The sequence below is a fragment of the Ambystoma mexicanum genome, chromosome 2q, assembly GCF_040938575.1.
Source record: "Ambystoma mexicanum isolate Mex_15411 chromosome 2q, UKY_AmexF1_1, whole genome shotgun sequence".
NCBI lineage: Eukaryota > Metazoa > Chordata > Amphibia > Caudata > Ambystomatidae > Ambystoma > Ambystoma mexicanum.
In genome coordinates this window covers 636,147,909-636,160,822 of record NC_090924.1, presented here as the reverse complement: position 1 = coordinate 636,160,822, position 12,914 = coordinate 636,147,909, and the positions used below count along the sequence as shown (strand labels likewise).

At 44.8% G+C, this 12,914-nt stretch overlaps 1 protein-coding gene across 3 annotated transcripts in view; it reads left to right on the top strand.

Annotated features, from left to right (window-relative positions):
- The window catches only part of CLEC16A (C-type lectin domain containing 16A), a 1,932,649-nt gene extending 1,920,573 nt beyond the window's left edge, over positions 1-12,076 (top strand). Inside the window, exon 23 of one of the 3 annotated variants that reach the window (XM_069647805.1) lies at positions 10,822-12,076. In XM_069647805.1, the coding sequence (XP_069503906.1) occupies positions 10,822-11,192 (371 nt within the window). In that variant the 3' untranslated portion in view covers positions 11,193-12,076. The remainder of the gene's footprint in view (positions 1-10,821) is intronic. The other 2 variants (XM_069647806.1, XM_069647807.1) reach the window with 2 other exon arrangements.
- Positions 12,077-12,914: the final 838 nt, after the last annotated feature.

Genomic DNA, 12,914 nt, shown 5'->3' with positions numbered 1-12,914 from the left:
ATCTATTCGCTACAGCGACCAACAAGAAATGCACCAGGTTTGCAAGGAGGTTTCCCCAAGGGGAGAGCCTGGGGGACGTGTTCTTGTTCCCATGGAAAGGACTGTCCCTTTACGTGTGTCCCCCGATCACTCTTCTACATAGAGTTCTCAGTACACTCAAAGAACACTTCTGCACGATGATCCTGCTTTACCTGTCAGTGGATCCCTGCATCGGTTTGCTCCCGCTCCTCGACCTTCTCTACACCACGACCCAGTGTCAATCAACTTGACGGCCTGGGTCCTGCAGCCCTAGAATTCAAAAACATTGTGCTATCTCCAGGCTGCAGAAACATCTTGGCGAGGGCATGAGCACTATTTACATTGTCCTGCTACAGAAGGAAATGAAAGCACTTTACTTTATGGTGTGCATCTCAACATCTGGAACCATTGCAAGTTCAGCCTACAAACGTCTTGCCATACATCCTGTCTTTAGCAAATGCTTGTTTAGCACACTCTTTTATCAAAGTGCGTTTAGCAGCCATGTCACTCTACACGCGTGCCTCAGGTTTGATCACACAGGTTGGTGAAAGAATTCCTCAAAGGACTGTTTCACGCTTTTCCCCCTGTCCAAGCTTCTGCTCTAGCTTGGGAACTCAATGTGGTCCTCTCGAAGCCAATGGGCCCCATTTCGAGCTTCTACACAGAGCCTCCTTGAGGTTTCTCTCCTAGAAGACGGCATTCCTAGTTGTCATTACTTCAGCCAGGTGGGTGGGTGAACTGTAGGCCCTCTCCTGAAAGCGTTCCAACTTGCCATTTCATAAGTCTAAGGTGGCCCTTCATACAAACCCTTCCTTCATACTGAAGGTCCCTTTTGCATTCCACCTAAATGAACCATTGAGTCTACCTATGTTCTTTGGCTCGCCTTCGTCTCCGGCAAAGTGATCCTTACATTCCCTGGATGTCGCCCCAGCCCTTAAATTCTATGTGGCTCACACTAAGAAGTTCCAAAAGTTCTTGCAATTGTTTGTTCCCTTTGGACTTGTCGGCAAGGGCAATGCCCTTTCAAAGTCTTCCGTTGTGAGATGGCTGATGGGGTGCATTTCCCACTGCCATTCTCTGCCCAGCAGGTCCCTTCCTGTAAGACGAAGAGCACAGACGACGAGGGCTGTGGCTTCCACAGCGTTCCTGTCCGGTGTTCCCCTGTTCGACATCCGTAGGGCAGCTATGTGGAGGTATGTCCATACCTTCACAAGGTTCTACTGCATCGATAGGGATTCCAGGGAGGAGTCATGAGTCAGCCAGGCAGTGCTTCGCAAGCTGTTTGCATGAGGTGATTGTTCCAGAGGTAAGTTGGTTACTTCTGTTGAGCTATGCCTCTGCCCGTTTTGGATGTGTCTATGTACTGCTGTATAATCTTAATAAAATAGCATGTGAATAGCATGTGAATCCATGAAAGACCCAGCATTGGTGTATTTCATGGATTCACATGCAACCGCCCCTCCCCCAGCCCCCACCTCCCTCCTACCCATCTCTGGCTGTTCTTTGCTCATACTGCCACATTACGTGCGTTGCCAAATCTGAAAATGGCCACCAGGGGTGGAGCTAAGGGGACATGTCTAATTGGCTGTGGGCAGTATGACCCAAAATGTCTCTAATAGAGCGCTAAAGTGGCAAGCAGTTTAACAATGTAAAGCTCAACTGCTTTAATGTTACAAAGGATTCCCAGCCTGATGATGGGGAATATTCAAACATTATGTGAATCAGTGAAAAACACCAATGGTAGAGAACAGGAGTTAAAGGTAAGTAATGTATTCTTTGTGCTTCATTTATATGTGTTTCAAAGAGTAGCAAACCATCAATAGGTGTTGTATACGGTAGGTCCAATATACCTTTAATACTTGATTTAAAGGTTATTTTTGTAAAATTGTGTTAGTTTTTTATCATGCTACCAAACAGTATGATTTTGAATTTGACGTTTTATAATAGATTCCTTCCTCACATAGATTCCTCATCTTAGATACATCTTCCCCAGCTATGTTTTTAAATGTGCGGCTCTGTGTTGGCTCCGATCTGTGTTGTTTTACTCCCAGAATGTCAGACATGATCTCAGGAGAGCTGTACATATGGAGCCAGTAGCACCCCATGATCCCAGTTTCTTTTTACAAGGAATTCAGTACGCTGTTTTCTTTATGTTCATTGGATCATTCCCAATACCCCAGGCTTCAAGCCATGCAGGGGTTGTGGTAGGCAGATTTCCAGGTTGAAGCCCCACACAATGTGTTTCTACTGCCCATGACAGGAACATATCACAGAAGGATGTTGCCCATGCCATGCCAGTTAACGCATTAAATGGTGTTAGGCAGAAACCTGTGCAGTTCCCTTAGGGACCACTGCAAAAAGTTTAAGACCACAGGAGTAAGCAGTAAACCCAATTGGTAGCAGTCTGCACCACCCAGATTTACCTGGTAGCTGGGGCTGAGCAGTCAGACTTCTCTCAAGAAGAGTTAGGCAGTATATAGAGTATACACAATAGGGCTAAAAATACAGTAGAACAAGCAAACACTGACCAGAGCTTCGGTATAAAAGTATATAATTATTTATTTAAAAACACACTTATGAAAATACATTGGCACTAATATATCAAGCAAGTTCAAACACAGTAACTATAAGTATATACACCTCCCTAGTTAATTATTCGACAAGTCTAGGTTAAGACACCACTTATGTAGCGAAACGGAGGTGAGCTCGTAACTGTAGATGACACTACAATAATTTGTTTAAAAAGGGAGAGAAAAGGCAGAGTAGTAAAATAACACAGTACCAACACTTTTAAGAAACCACAGCAAGTCAAAGGCAGGGTCTACTGTAGAGCAAAAAGTTCATAGGCCAGGCCCACTCTTGGAGAGAGCCAGGTGGAATGTGCCCAAGATCACACAGTGGAAATGCACTCAAACTCTTTGCAGAAAAGTCAAAAAGAGGTTGGATCAGTTCAGAAAGGCAAAGTTAGCAGGTCTGAGGTCAACCCAGTTAGAAAGTCAAGGATTTACGGGACACCTTGGACAATCTGTTGCAAGGGAGACCAGGCGGGACACAGTACCTGAAATGGTGAGAAAGCTCCAGCGGTGGAAGTTGTTCCTGGCAGCGGGTGCAAGTCATGGCTTCAACCAGAGGAAGAGATGGTCTCGACGAGGAAGAAAGCTTGAGGTCGTTTCACTGCCAGGGAAGAAACCAGCCGCATAATTTCCTGATTAAAAGGTACAACACTTTTATTCGAGGTAGTGGTGAAGCGTGACTATCCGGCCGCCGGGGTGCTTGGCACGGGCGATTCGACCACGAGACGATCCAGGAAGGCGAAAAAGGCGAACTGGTTGGTCCCACCAGCTCAAAGGGAAGAAGACTCTCCTGGAAGAAGATCTCCTCTGTCGTCGGGGAAGTGGTGAGTTTCGTACAGCAGGGCTCCACCGGTGGTGTTGTCGTTGTAGATGGCTCAGCTTCTCCCCTCTTTGGATTCTTTAGGTCCTGTGGTGACTTCTGAAGTTCCAGTCCCCAAAGCCCTGCTTTTATGCAGCAAAACCCCCATTCATCAGCCTAGCTGTCAATCACAGACAGAGTGGCACCATTTGGAGGGCTTCTGTGGAGAAGCCCGCCAAAAAGTGGAACAAAGGGCTCGACTTGGGTTAGAGTTTCAGAGGCGAACACAAACGCCATTTTAAAACAGAGTTCTGGCAAAAAGACCCAACTGGGGAATAAATATTAAATAAATAACCCGGCGGTATCTTTAACATTGCACCAAAAAGTGGTGCGTTGAAAATGAATGGGAAAATCCCATAGGAAATATTCTGGTGGAATATTTCGCATGGTATCCACTGCCACCAGCCAGAAACTCGACAAGCGGGTCTGGACAGTGCCCCCTTGGAAAACAGACCCAGGGACAATCGAATTACCCCTACCAGTACTTCCACAATATGATGGTTTGTACTTACTACAGGCATCGAGGCGCTGTTACAGGAATTGTTTGTTTTTCTTAGTTGCGTAATTGTGGGTTTTTTTTTTGTCTTAGTTACGTATTCCTAGCGCGATTTAACACCCAGAGGTTTCTAAGTGCGGACCCGGGGATCGAACCTGTTGTTGCTTCGTGTCGTCTTGCTTCCAAGACGCGCACGCTGCCGCTGAGCTATCCTCCCGGGACGAGGTTCTGTTCACAATTTGAGACTAGTAAAGCCAATGGTTACTTTACATGCCCTGGGAGACAGTAGTCAGTCCCAAAGTATGGAGTCTATGTTTGGGGGTCACTATGACACCCCTGTGTTACTGCACTGAGGGTGCTGTGTAACACACATACCAAAAACACATGAAGCCCTATGGAGTAAAGGACCCCATAGCCCATAAAACACATTACATAGTCAAAGGACATTCTCAAATCATGCCTAAGAGTGGGAGAAAAAGAGTCTCACTCTTAGCAGGAGAAAAAAATAAACCCTAAAAGTCCAGCAAAGCTGCTGAGGGACTCACTAGGTTTGGGAAACTAGCCTTAACAGAGAATTCTCCCTAACAAATGGCCATCTGGTGGCACACCGCTTAACTCTACAACTTCCATTACAAAAATGGGAAGAGGATGCTGTAGAGGTTTCCAGTCTATTTATGTGCAGTAGTTGGATCAAGACTGTTCAAGACTGTTCATAGGATGCTGCTTGGAAGGAAAAGATGAAGAAGAACCAACACTGTCTCTCATTGACACCTCAAAGTGACACTGTTCATTTTCATCCTCTGGAAGTTGTCATTTTATTCTCCAAGAATTGGAAGGACTTCGTGCACCAGATTCTAGACCTCTTTGCCAAGGCTGTGGCAGCTTTGGACTCTGGGTGGCAGTGAAGCAAAGGCCAACAGAAGCCCCACTTCGTCCTGGAACAGCATGCCCTCAAGCTTGGTTCTGGTCCCACTTGTGGAGATTGCTTCCTTCCAGGACTGTGTGAATGCTCCTTCGGCATCAAAATCATGGCCATGGCTTCTTCGTCTTTGGCGCCAACGTCTCACTGGACTTTAGTTTACAGGAGTCCATACCAAAGATTTGTGGTGTTAATTTATTTTGTCCAGTTATTTGGTGAGGAGTGTGCTTCTATCCCATTTGGGGTTTTGCCCCTGCACTCTGCAGAGGAGTGCCTTCCCTTAGTAATTCTATGGTCAGCATGAGGAAATGACGTTGTTAGTCTCTAACTTGCTGGATGCCAGTTAATAGGGTACCTACCTCGCTGGAGTTTGATTATATACCGGCTTTGGCCCATGGGAAACCCCATGAGTCTTTGTAAGTGACCATTTCCAAGACTGCAGAAACCCTTAGGTTATATGCGCCTTCCTACTTGTAGTCCATTTTGACTTCAAAGATATTATCGATCAAGATCTGCCACGGGCAACACTTCTTCCTCTAACCCTGCAGTTGCTGCCCCTGTCATGACTGCTTGCCCAAAATCTGCTTCATCTCTGGCTTTTGACCGGGACCTTGCCAAAAGCTTTGCCTGACTTCTTTGGCTCTAGGGTGTTTGCCACATAACCTATATCTAAGAGCCTTGTGGTGCAGCCCTCCACTGTTGGATTAAACATTCTGAGACATTTCCCTCTTTGGCCACCAGATTGAGAGGACTTGATGTCATGGAATCAGGGTTCGGAATTGAGGGGAACTGGGAGCTATTTAGCTCCTGCTTCTAGCCTGGTTAGCTTGGAACCAACAGCTACAATGAGCTGTGTTTGGCTCCTGAGGCCAAGTGGTACCTTACAAACATGCATATGACACATTGGCCCTCATTACAACCCTGGCGGTAAGGGGTTAACGGCGCCGTAAAAGGTGGCAGCGCTGTTAACCCCTTAACGCCTGATTACGAGGTCCCTTTGCGGGTTGGCGATTTTAACGCCTGCTTTTTGCAGGCGGTAAAAACCAACCCGCAAAGGGACCTTGGTGCTAAGTACGGTGCCGCAATTTGCGGCACCGTACTTAGCGCCTTCCCCATTCCCATTGAGCCCTATGGGGCAAAAATGGGAATGGGGAAGGGCCATGGCGGCATGGGGAATTACCATCCCGCCAACCGCGGAATGGGGCGGTAATTCCCCATTCCGCCATGGCGGAGTCGGTAAGTTCCCGGCATGGACCATGGTGCTTTTAGCACCATGGTCCAACGCCAGGGTCGTAATGAGGGCCATTAACTTTAAGCATTTTATAATGTTAATAAATAGTAATTGGAACACATCTAGTACACATCTAAACATAAGGGAAAGTGCACCTAATGTGTAAATTAGCAGTAGTTCCTGCTTACTCGGTGATGTCTAACACCCAGGAGCTGGTTTTAGCTCTGCCTCATCAAATCTCAATTTTGTACCTGTGGAATGGAGCTTGTTTGCTTTTGACAGCTTAACTTCGAGGGGTTTGAATGATACATGTGCTCTGCTCAAGTACACCCACATCTACAGTGTGATTTCTAAAGCTATGGAGACCCTCATGCTGGAGACAAAGAATGGATTTAACTCTCTGGTGAATGATGGGTAGGAGGAAGAATGGCAGATACTGCCATTTGATATGGACAACAGGCTCTGTGGCTCGTATTAGGGGAGACTAAAGCAAAACAAAAGAGGTGATGGATGGAAAGTGTAGAATTAATCTTAACCTCTGGCATGGCTCTGGGCAACCCTCCAGACGATCGTTCTTCACCGGCCAAGCCCTTACAGAAAGTGGAAAGACCTTATGCAAATCAGGCTTGGTCCCACCCCAAAAGGAGCAGTCCAGCCCAAACTGCTAGGTCACATCCTTTCTGCATGAGACCATAAGCATCCCCAATGGACGTCTTCAGTGAGGAGTGGTTTGGGTCTGTAGGCCCAGTAGGCTTGGACCCATGTCTCGGTATATCCGTCCCACTCGAGGTGACTTAGACAAAACAAAAGATGATGGCTGGAAGGTTTAGAATTAATTCTGACCTCTGGTGCAGCACAGGAGCAGTGGACAGGTTTGTTCAAACAAACAGTTACTGCGTGCTCAGCCAGGAATGGGCCATGGTGCTCCAAGAGGTGGCGCGTCAACCACTGGCTTTCCCTCAGCAACCCAGGGTGCGAATCCCCTGTGAAGCAGGCTTCCACCCTACGATTCCTGGAGAATCCCTGCCTCCAAGCCCTCTTCTGCTGGAGGAGGCTTATCAGCTTCTGACAAAGGGTGCTATGGAACAGGTGCCCCGATCAGAATGAAGTAGGGGCTGGTACACAGTCTATTTTATGGTTCAGAAGAAAGACTGAGGCTTACGCCCTATTCTGGGTCTGAGGCTCTGGCTCATCTGAGCTGGCTCCCCAGAACAGGTGTCTGTGCATCTGTTCCATACATGCCGCCTGTTGCACAGTTTGTACTTCGCCCTGGAATTCAAGAAGTCTCAAATTTCACCATCCCTACCATTTATCGGTGTAGTCCTGGACACTGCCCTGGACAGGGCCTTCCCCTCTGAGGATCGAATGGTGAACATCTTCCAGATAGTTTGTCCTTCAAGCACAGGAGAAGGTTCCGGCCTGGGCCATCCTGTGCTTTCTGGGCATCATGGCCCCCTGCATCCTTGTTGTGCCGGAGGACCGGCTGCCCATGAGGTCACTTTGTGGCTTCTCAGCTGTCAGTGGTCTGTTTCTGGGGCGCACATCAGACCTTCTGCAAGTTTAAGAGAAATGTATACAAGGACTAGCCTATTGGTCCCTGCAAGACTATTTGCTGAAAGGAAAATTGCTTTTGCAACCCTGCCCCCAACTGCTAATTGTCATTGATGCGTCCGTGAAGGGTTGTTGTCCTCGCCACCAAGATCTTACCGGGAGACCCCTGTCGTCTCCATTGGAATCCAGAGAACACATCAACTTGTGGTAATTGAGAGTGATCAGGCTGGCTCTAATTGCTTTCCTTCATTCGCTGTGGGGCAATTCTGTGGTGTTCCTGACTGAGGGCACAGTGACTATGGGGGCACAGTGACTATGCACTACCTCAACAAATGGGGTTGTATAGGGTCCCTGCCTCTGTGCAGATAAGCAATGGAACTGTGATTCTGGACTCTGGAGAAGGACTCATCTCTGATGACAGCTTCAGTCGCTGGTACGTAGAACGTTATTGCTGATACCTTGAGCAGACAGACTTTGGCCTCACACAAGTGGGAGCTCTGTCAGAACGTTCTAGAGGAGATTTTCTCCCAGTTGGGGACTCCTCAGGTGTAACTCTTCACTACCAATGTGTACAGGAAATGCAAGTTGTTGTTCTACAGGGAATTTCCTCATCAGGGAGCTCTCGAGACTCAGTGAGAGTTGAGTGGACTTTCAACCTCCTCTATGTGTACCTGCCAATCTGTCATTCCGCCGGTTCTGAGGCGGCTGCGCCTGTTTTGCTCCACAATGATTTTTATTGCTCCGAATGCGGTATCTGGAGTTGCTGGACATGTCCAACTAAGAGTGGATAGGGTCTCCCGTTCAGAGAAGAGGGTACTCCATCTGAACCTCAACAGCCTGAACCTTTATGCCTGGATGTGCCACTGTCGGAGGCTTGCCTCAAAATCCATTTAAGTCTGCAGGTGACGTACCTTATCAGCTTGGTGCCAGGAGAAGGATCTGTACGCACATTCTCTCTGTTGGCATTTCTGCTTTCTTTGGCCCTGACGGGCCTGCAGATATCCACTATGAAAGGGTAACTTACTAATATTTCATTTTTCAAGAAGACCCCGGAGCAGGGCTCTTTCTTCATTATCCCCACAGTAATGCAATTATTGTGCAATCAGTTTCCCGCACGCCAGGTTGTTTTTCCGGCGTGGGATTTACATTTAGTGTTGACATTTATGGAGGAACGTGCGTATCTATACATATTTACCAGCTTTGTAGAATCCAGTTCTACTAGTTCTCATGATGACATGACAAAGCTGGTCATGGAGATGCACACGTGCCCTTAGTGGCTGATGGAAGATTTTCTGGCTCCAGGTTAAGATGATATAGACTATTTTGGGCAGCACTATACTTTCTTTTCTAGGAGACGGTACACACCATGGGCAATATCACAAAATATGTATGTTTCATTGCTCTTATTTTGCACAGATCCCATTGTATTGAGGTTATTTCATATTGGAGACACAAGCCTGCCTATCGCCACACCACTGTGCCACTGACAGTTTGGGAGTCGCGTAGACCCCACTGCAAACCCAGCCCCTTATTTGGAACCTGTTTCAGCCCTTTCATGTGTTTCCATCGGTCTTTCAACTCCCTTCCTTCAATCTCAATGAAGGAGAGAGTGAGAGAAGCATATGGCGACAATGGGAAATGGAAAGAAATGCAAAAAAAAGAAAGGGGAGATAAATTAAGGTGTAATGAAAGAAAAGATGCAACATGTCTGTGGTGCAGGCTCTGTGTGCACATAAAACTGCTCGGGTAACTCGGTTAAACCATTCCCATTGCCCCCTACATGTGCAAAATAAGACTACATATAGTGCAATATTAGCACTGCCTAAAATTCAGTAAGGGCAAACATGTTGTGATTGTAATGGTGTTAATATATAGAATGAACTGGTGCTAAAGAACACCCACTTACTTGTGCCGTTTGAGCCAGCCTCTGGTTTGCACCTAGAGCTATTTCAAAGAGATTTGGGACAGGAAGGCCGTCCCCACTAGTAGGAACTTTGGCGAAATTAACTCATTTGTTCTTAATGGCAAACATTTTCTATTGAACCTGCCTTATACCAAAACAGTAGTAATGTTCATCCCAACCAAGGAGAAAACTAGTTAACTGTAGTTTGTCAACATTTGTAAAAGCAATGCTGATTCCATTGCTTTCATTAAGCATGTTCTCTTTATAGTTTTCCTTGTGGAAGAAGGGTTCTTGGGGGAAAGGTAACATTGCTTATGCTGTGCTGTGTGATTTCCATTTCCTATTGACTAAACTATATCCTTTGTACTATCATAAACTACTTTGTGTTTGGCCTGACAGAAAGAATCATTACTTTCTTTGCAAGGAATTTTAAAGAATTGATGTTTGTTCCTGCTTGATATTTGAGTTATCCTTTGAGATATATTCATAATCATTAATGAGGTTTACACATTTATTTTGTTTTCTCTGTACGTAAGTAATTGCACCATAGATGATTATCATATTTCACCATAGGTTGTTCACTTGGATTACAATTTGCCTCCTGTAGAGACATCAAGATTCTTGGACATTAAAAAAAGGTCAACAAATGTGTAAAGCAATTTGTCCACAGTTATCCTATGTTTTTCGAACTATTGGTATTGCTTTAAATCAGGGGGTCTGCAACCTGTAGCTCTCTAAGTGTGTTGGAATGTAACTACCATGATCCCTTACCATTGATTACACTGGCTTGTGGTTATGGAAGATGTAGTCCTAAATATCTGGAGAGCAAAAGGTTTCAGACCCCTGCTCTAAATAATGTAAGACAACAACAAGTTACACCCTGTATGATCTTGCAACTGGTTGCTAGCCTTCTCTTTTGTATTTTAAGGAAAGTTGTTGGTTTTAAATCATGATGGTCTTCGGTATACCTCTATCATTTTGAAATATCAAATTGCTTCTCATGAAAAATAACTCCTAAAGAACTCGATTTTGATTTAGCAAACAATGAAATCTCAGCTTGCTCTCACTCAAAAGTGGTAATACCGAAACAGTATGTGTGCTAAGACCTGTGAATACCACTACATAGATTATACATGGATGCGCCAGAAAATAGAGGTCGTTTTCAAACTGATATCAATGTATTTTATTCAGTGGAACCAATGTAAGACTTTGACGTTAAAAGCAATTTGTTCACCGTGTAACATTTCATCATGGTTTGCTTTCTTCACCAGATGAGCCTACAGCTACTGATCCGTCACCACAGACCATCTCAAGTCAGGTAGAGTCTGTTGCCGAAATCCACTCATTCACCCCCAAAACCAGAAAAAGCTCTTTAAAGAAGTCGGAACTAGAAACCGCAAACCTATCCCCTAGCCTGATTCCTGCACAGCAGCCTAGCATCTCTTTATTCTCTGATGACAATACAGACGCACTGAGCGTGGAATCCCTCACTCTGGTCCCGCCTGTCGATTCCTACAGCATTCACACTTTTAGCTCCAGCGCTCAGTCTTCCGTAGAGCCAGAACTATCCAAAGTGGCAGATGGCGACCGACCTAGTGGCAATGAGCTAGCAAACAATGAAAATGTTGTTACTTCCCTTTAACTTGGTGGGTTAACCAAAGCAGTTGGAACCAGGAAGAGCTGCTGCTGAAGTCTTCGGGGCCTGCTTGTAGCTACCAGACTCTGCTCTTGTTGGTGGTCGCTGGAAAGTAGCATTCTCCATTTCTTGGATTAAAGTTATGTTCAAGGCAAGATGTCAAAATCTATTTTGTTTTACTGAATGCGAGAGCATTACCTGTGGAAGACATTTATGATGACCTGGCATCAAAACGCATGTTAACTCGACTCCCCTTCTACAGTGATTGAACTAAGTTATCTGCAAACAATGACACTACTTTTTTAACATTGATACTGCACATAGGGAAACGTCTGCTGGTTTAGGCTGCAGTGCATTTAGCTGAACACTGGTTGTACCGAGGTTGGAGAAGCGGGTATGAGTGGGTGAAATGGGGTACTGAGTAGCCTAATCTTATTGTACATATGCACTCTAATGGAAAAGATATGTTTTATATTCAAGTTCTGGTTTACCATGTTGTGGTGTAAAATAAAGCCGACCTAATCTGTTTCCATATTTTTCTCATAGAAAGTTAACGTTGTTGTATTGTCTAGATGTGTAATATTTATTATTTCTGTGTGTGATTGGCCTTAGGAAATAAATTACTGATGTGGGGAGGTAAAAAATAAGTATTAACACATCCGAAGTTTTGTACCTGCTTTCAGATGTTTTTTTAAACGACATTGCCCTGTGATTTAATGGTGAAATGCAAAGAATGTAACAAGATTTGAACATATGTATTAATGGCTACTGTTTTTACAAACGACATCTAAATTTCATCACTTTATTTTTTTGGTAAAGATTGCACTCCGCATTGCTGAATTTTATGATAACTGGAATCCCATGAAATAAAAATGCAGCTCTTTTCTGTACGTTTAAGTCTGAACCATTAATGTTTCCCCACATGTCTTTGTTGCAGTGGTATGGGTAGGATGCTTAGGGATTTTCACATTAATAATAGACTGCAGTTTTCAAGTGTTGCAAAATTGGGTGAAAGCTAGCCCCCTGATCATAAGTTTTGGTCTACTTTATTTTTGTCAAAGAGCGAGTCGATTAAATGCAGATTTTTCGGCCTAGAGTCACTTGCTAAATGTCGATTCACTGGCAAGACTGTATCTGTAAATCAAGTTTGGTCTTATTTGTGGGCAGACTTTGACATTAACCAAAGATAAAATAACAGTTTACTAAATACTCTTCAGTTGACACTGAAAAATATGTGCAAATTAATAGTAATATTAAGTTAAGTACCTGGTAACACAACGTTTTGAGATCCGGAGTTAGCAGACAGCAATATTTATGGTTCCTGTCTTAGAGTGCCATATCTAATTTGCCATATGAAAATTTGTAAGGTTGAGAGAGAAGGATCAGTGGTCTTGATGGGAGATCTGGATTTGTCTCTCAAATGGATTGAAGAAGAAGGAGCATCAAATGCAATTGAGGAAGTCGATCTGCTGCGCTTCGGTTTGTACTTAATGTGTTGGTTCTTAGGTTTTCTGAATGTAGGGGAATGAAGTAGAGCATCTGGCTTGGTAGTGTTGACCAAGGGGTTCTGTGATGTTATATTCATCAGTGAAGTTTGAAGAGCATGAAGTAGATTATAAAGATCATTGGGTCTGTGAATTCTTTAGTGGGTCCATCCGGGATGGTAATTATCATCCAAGCAGGATCCTAGCAGGATCTAAAAGACCATGTCTAATGTTGAGGGATTTC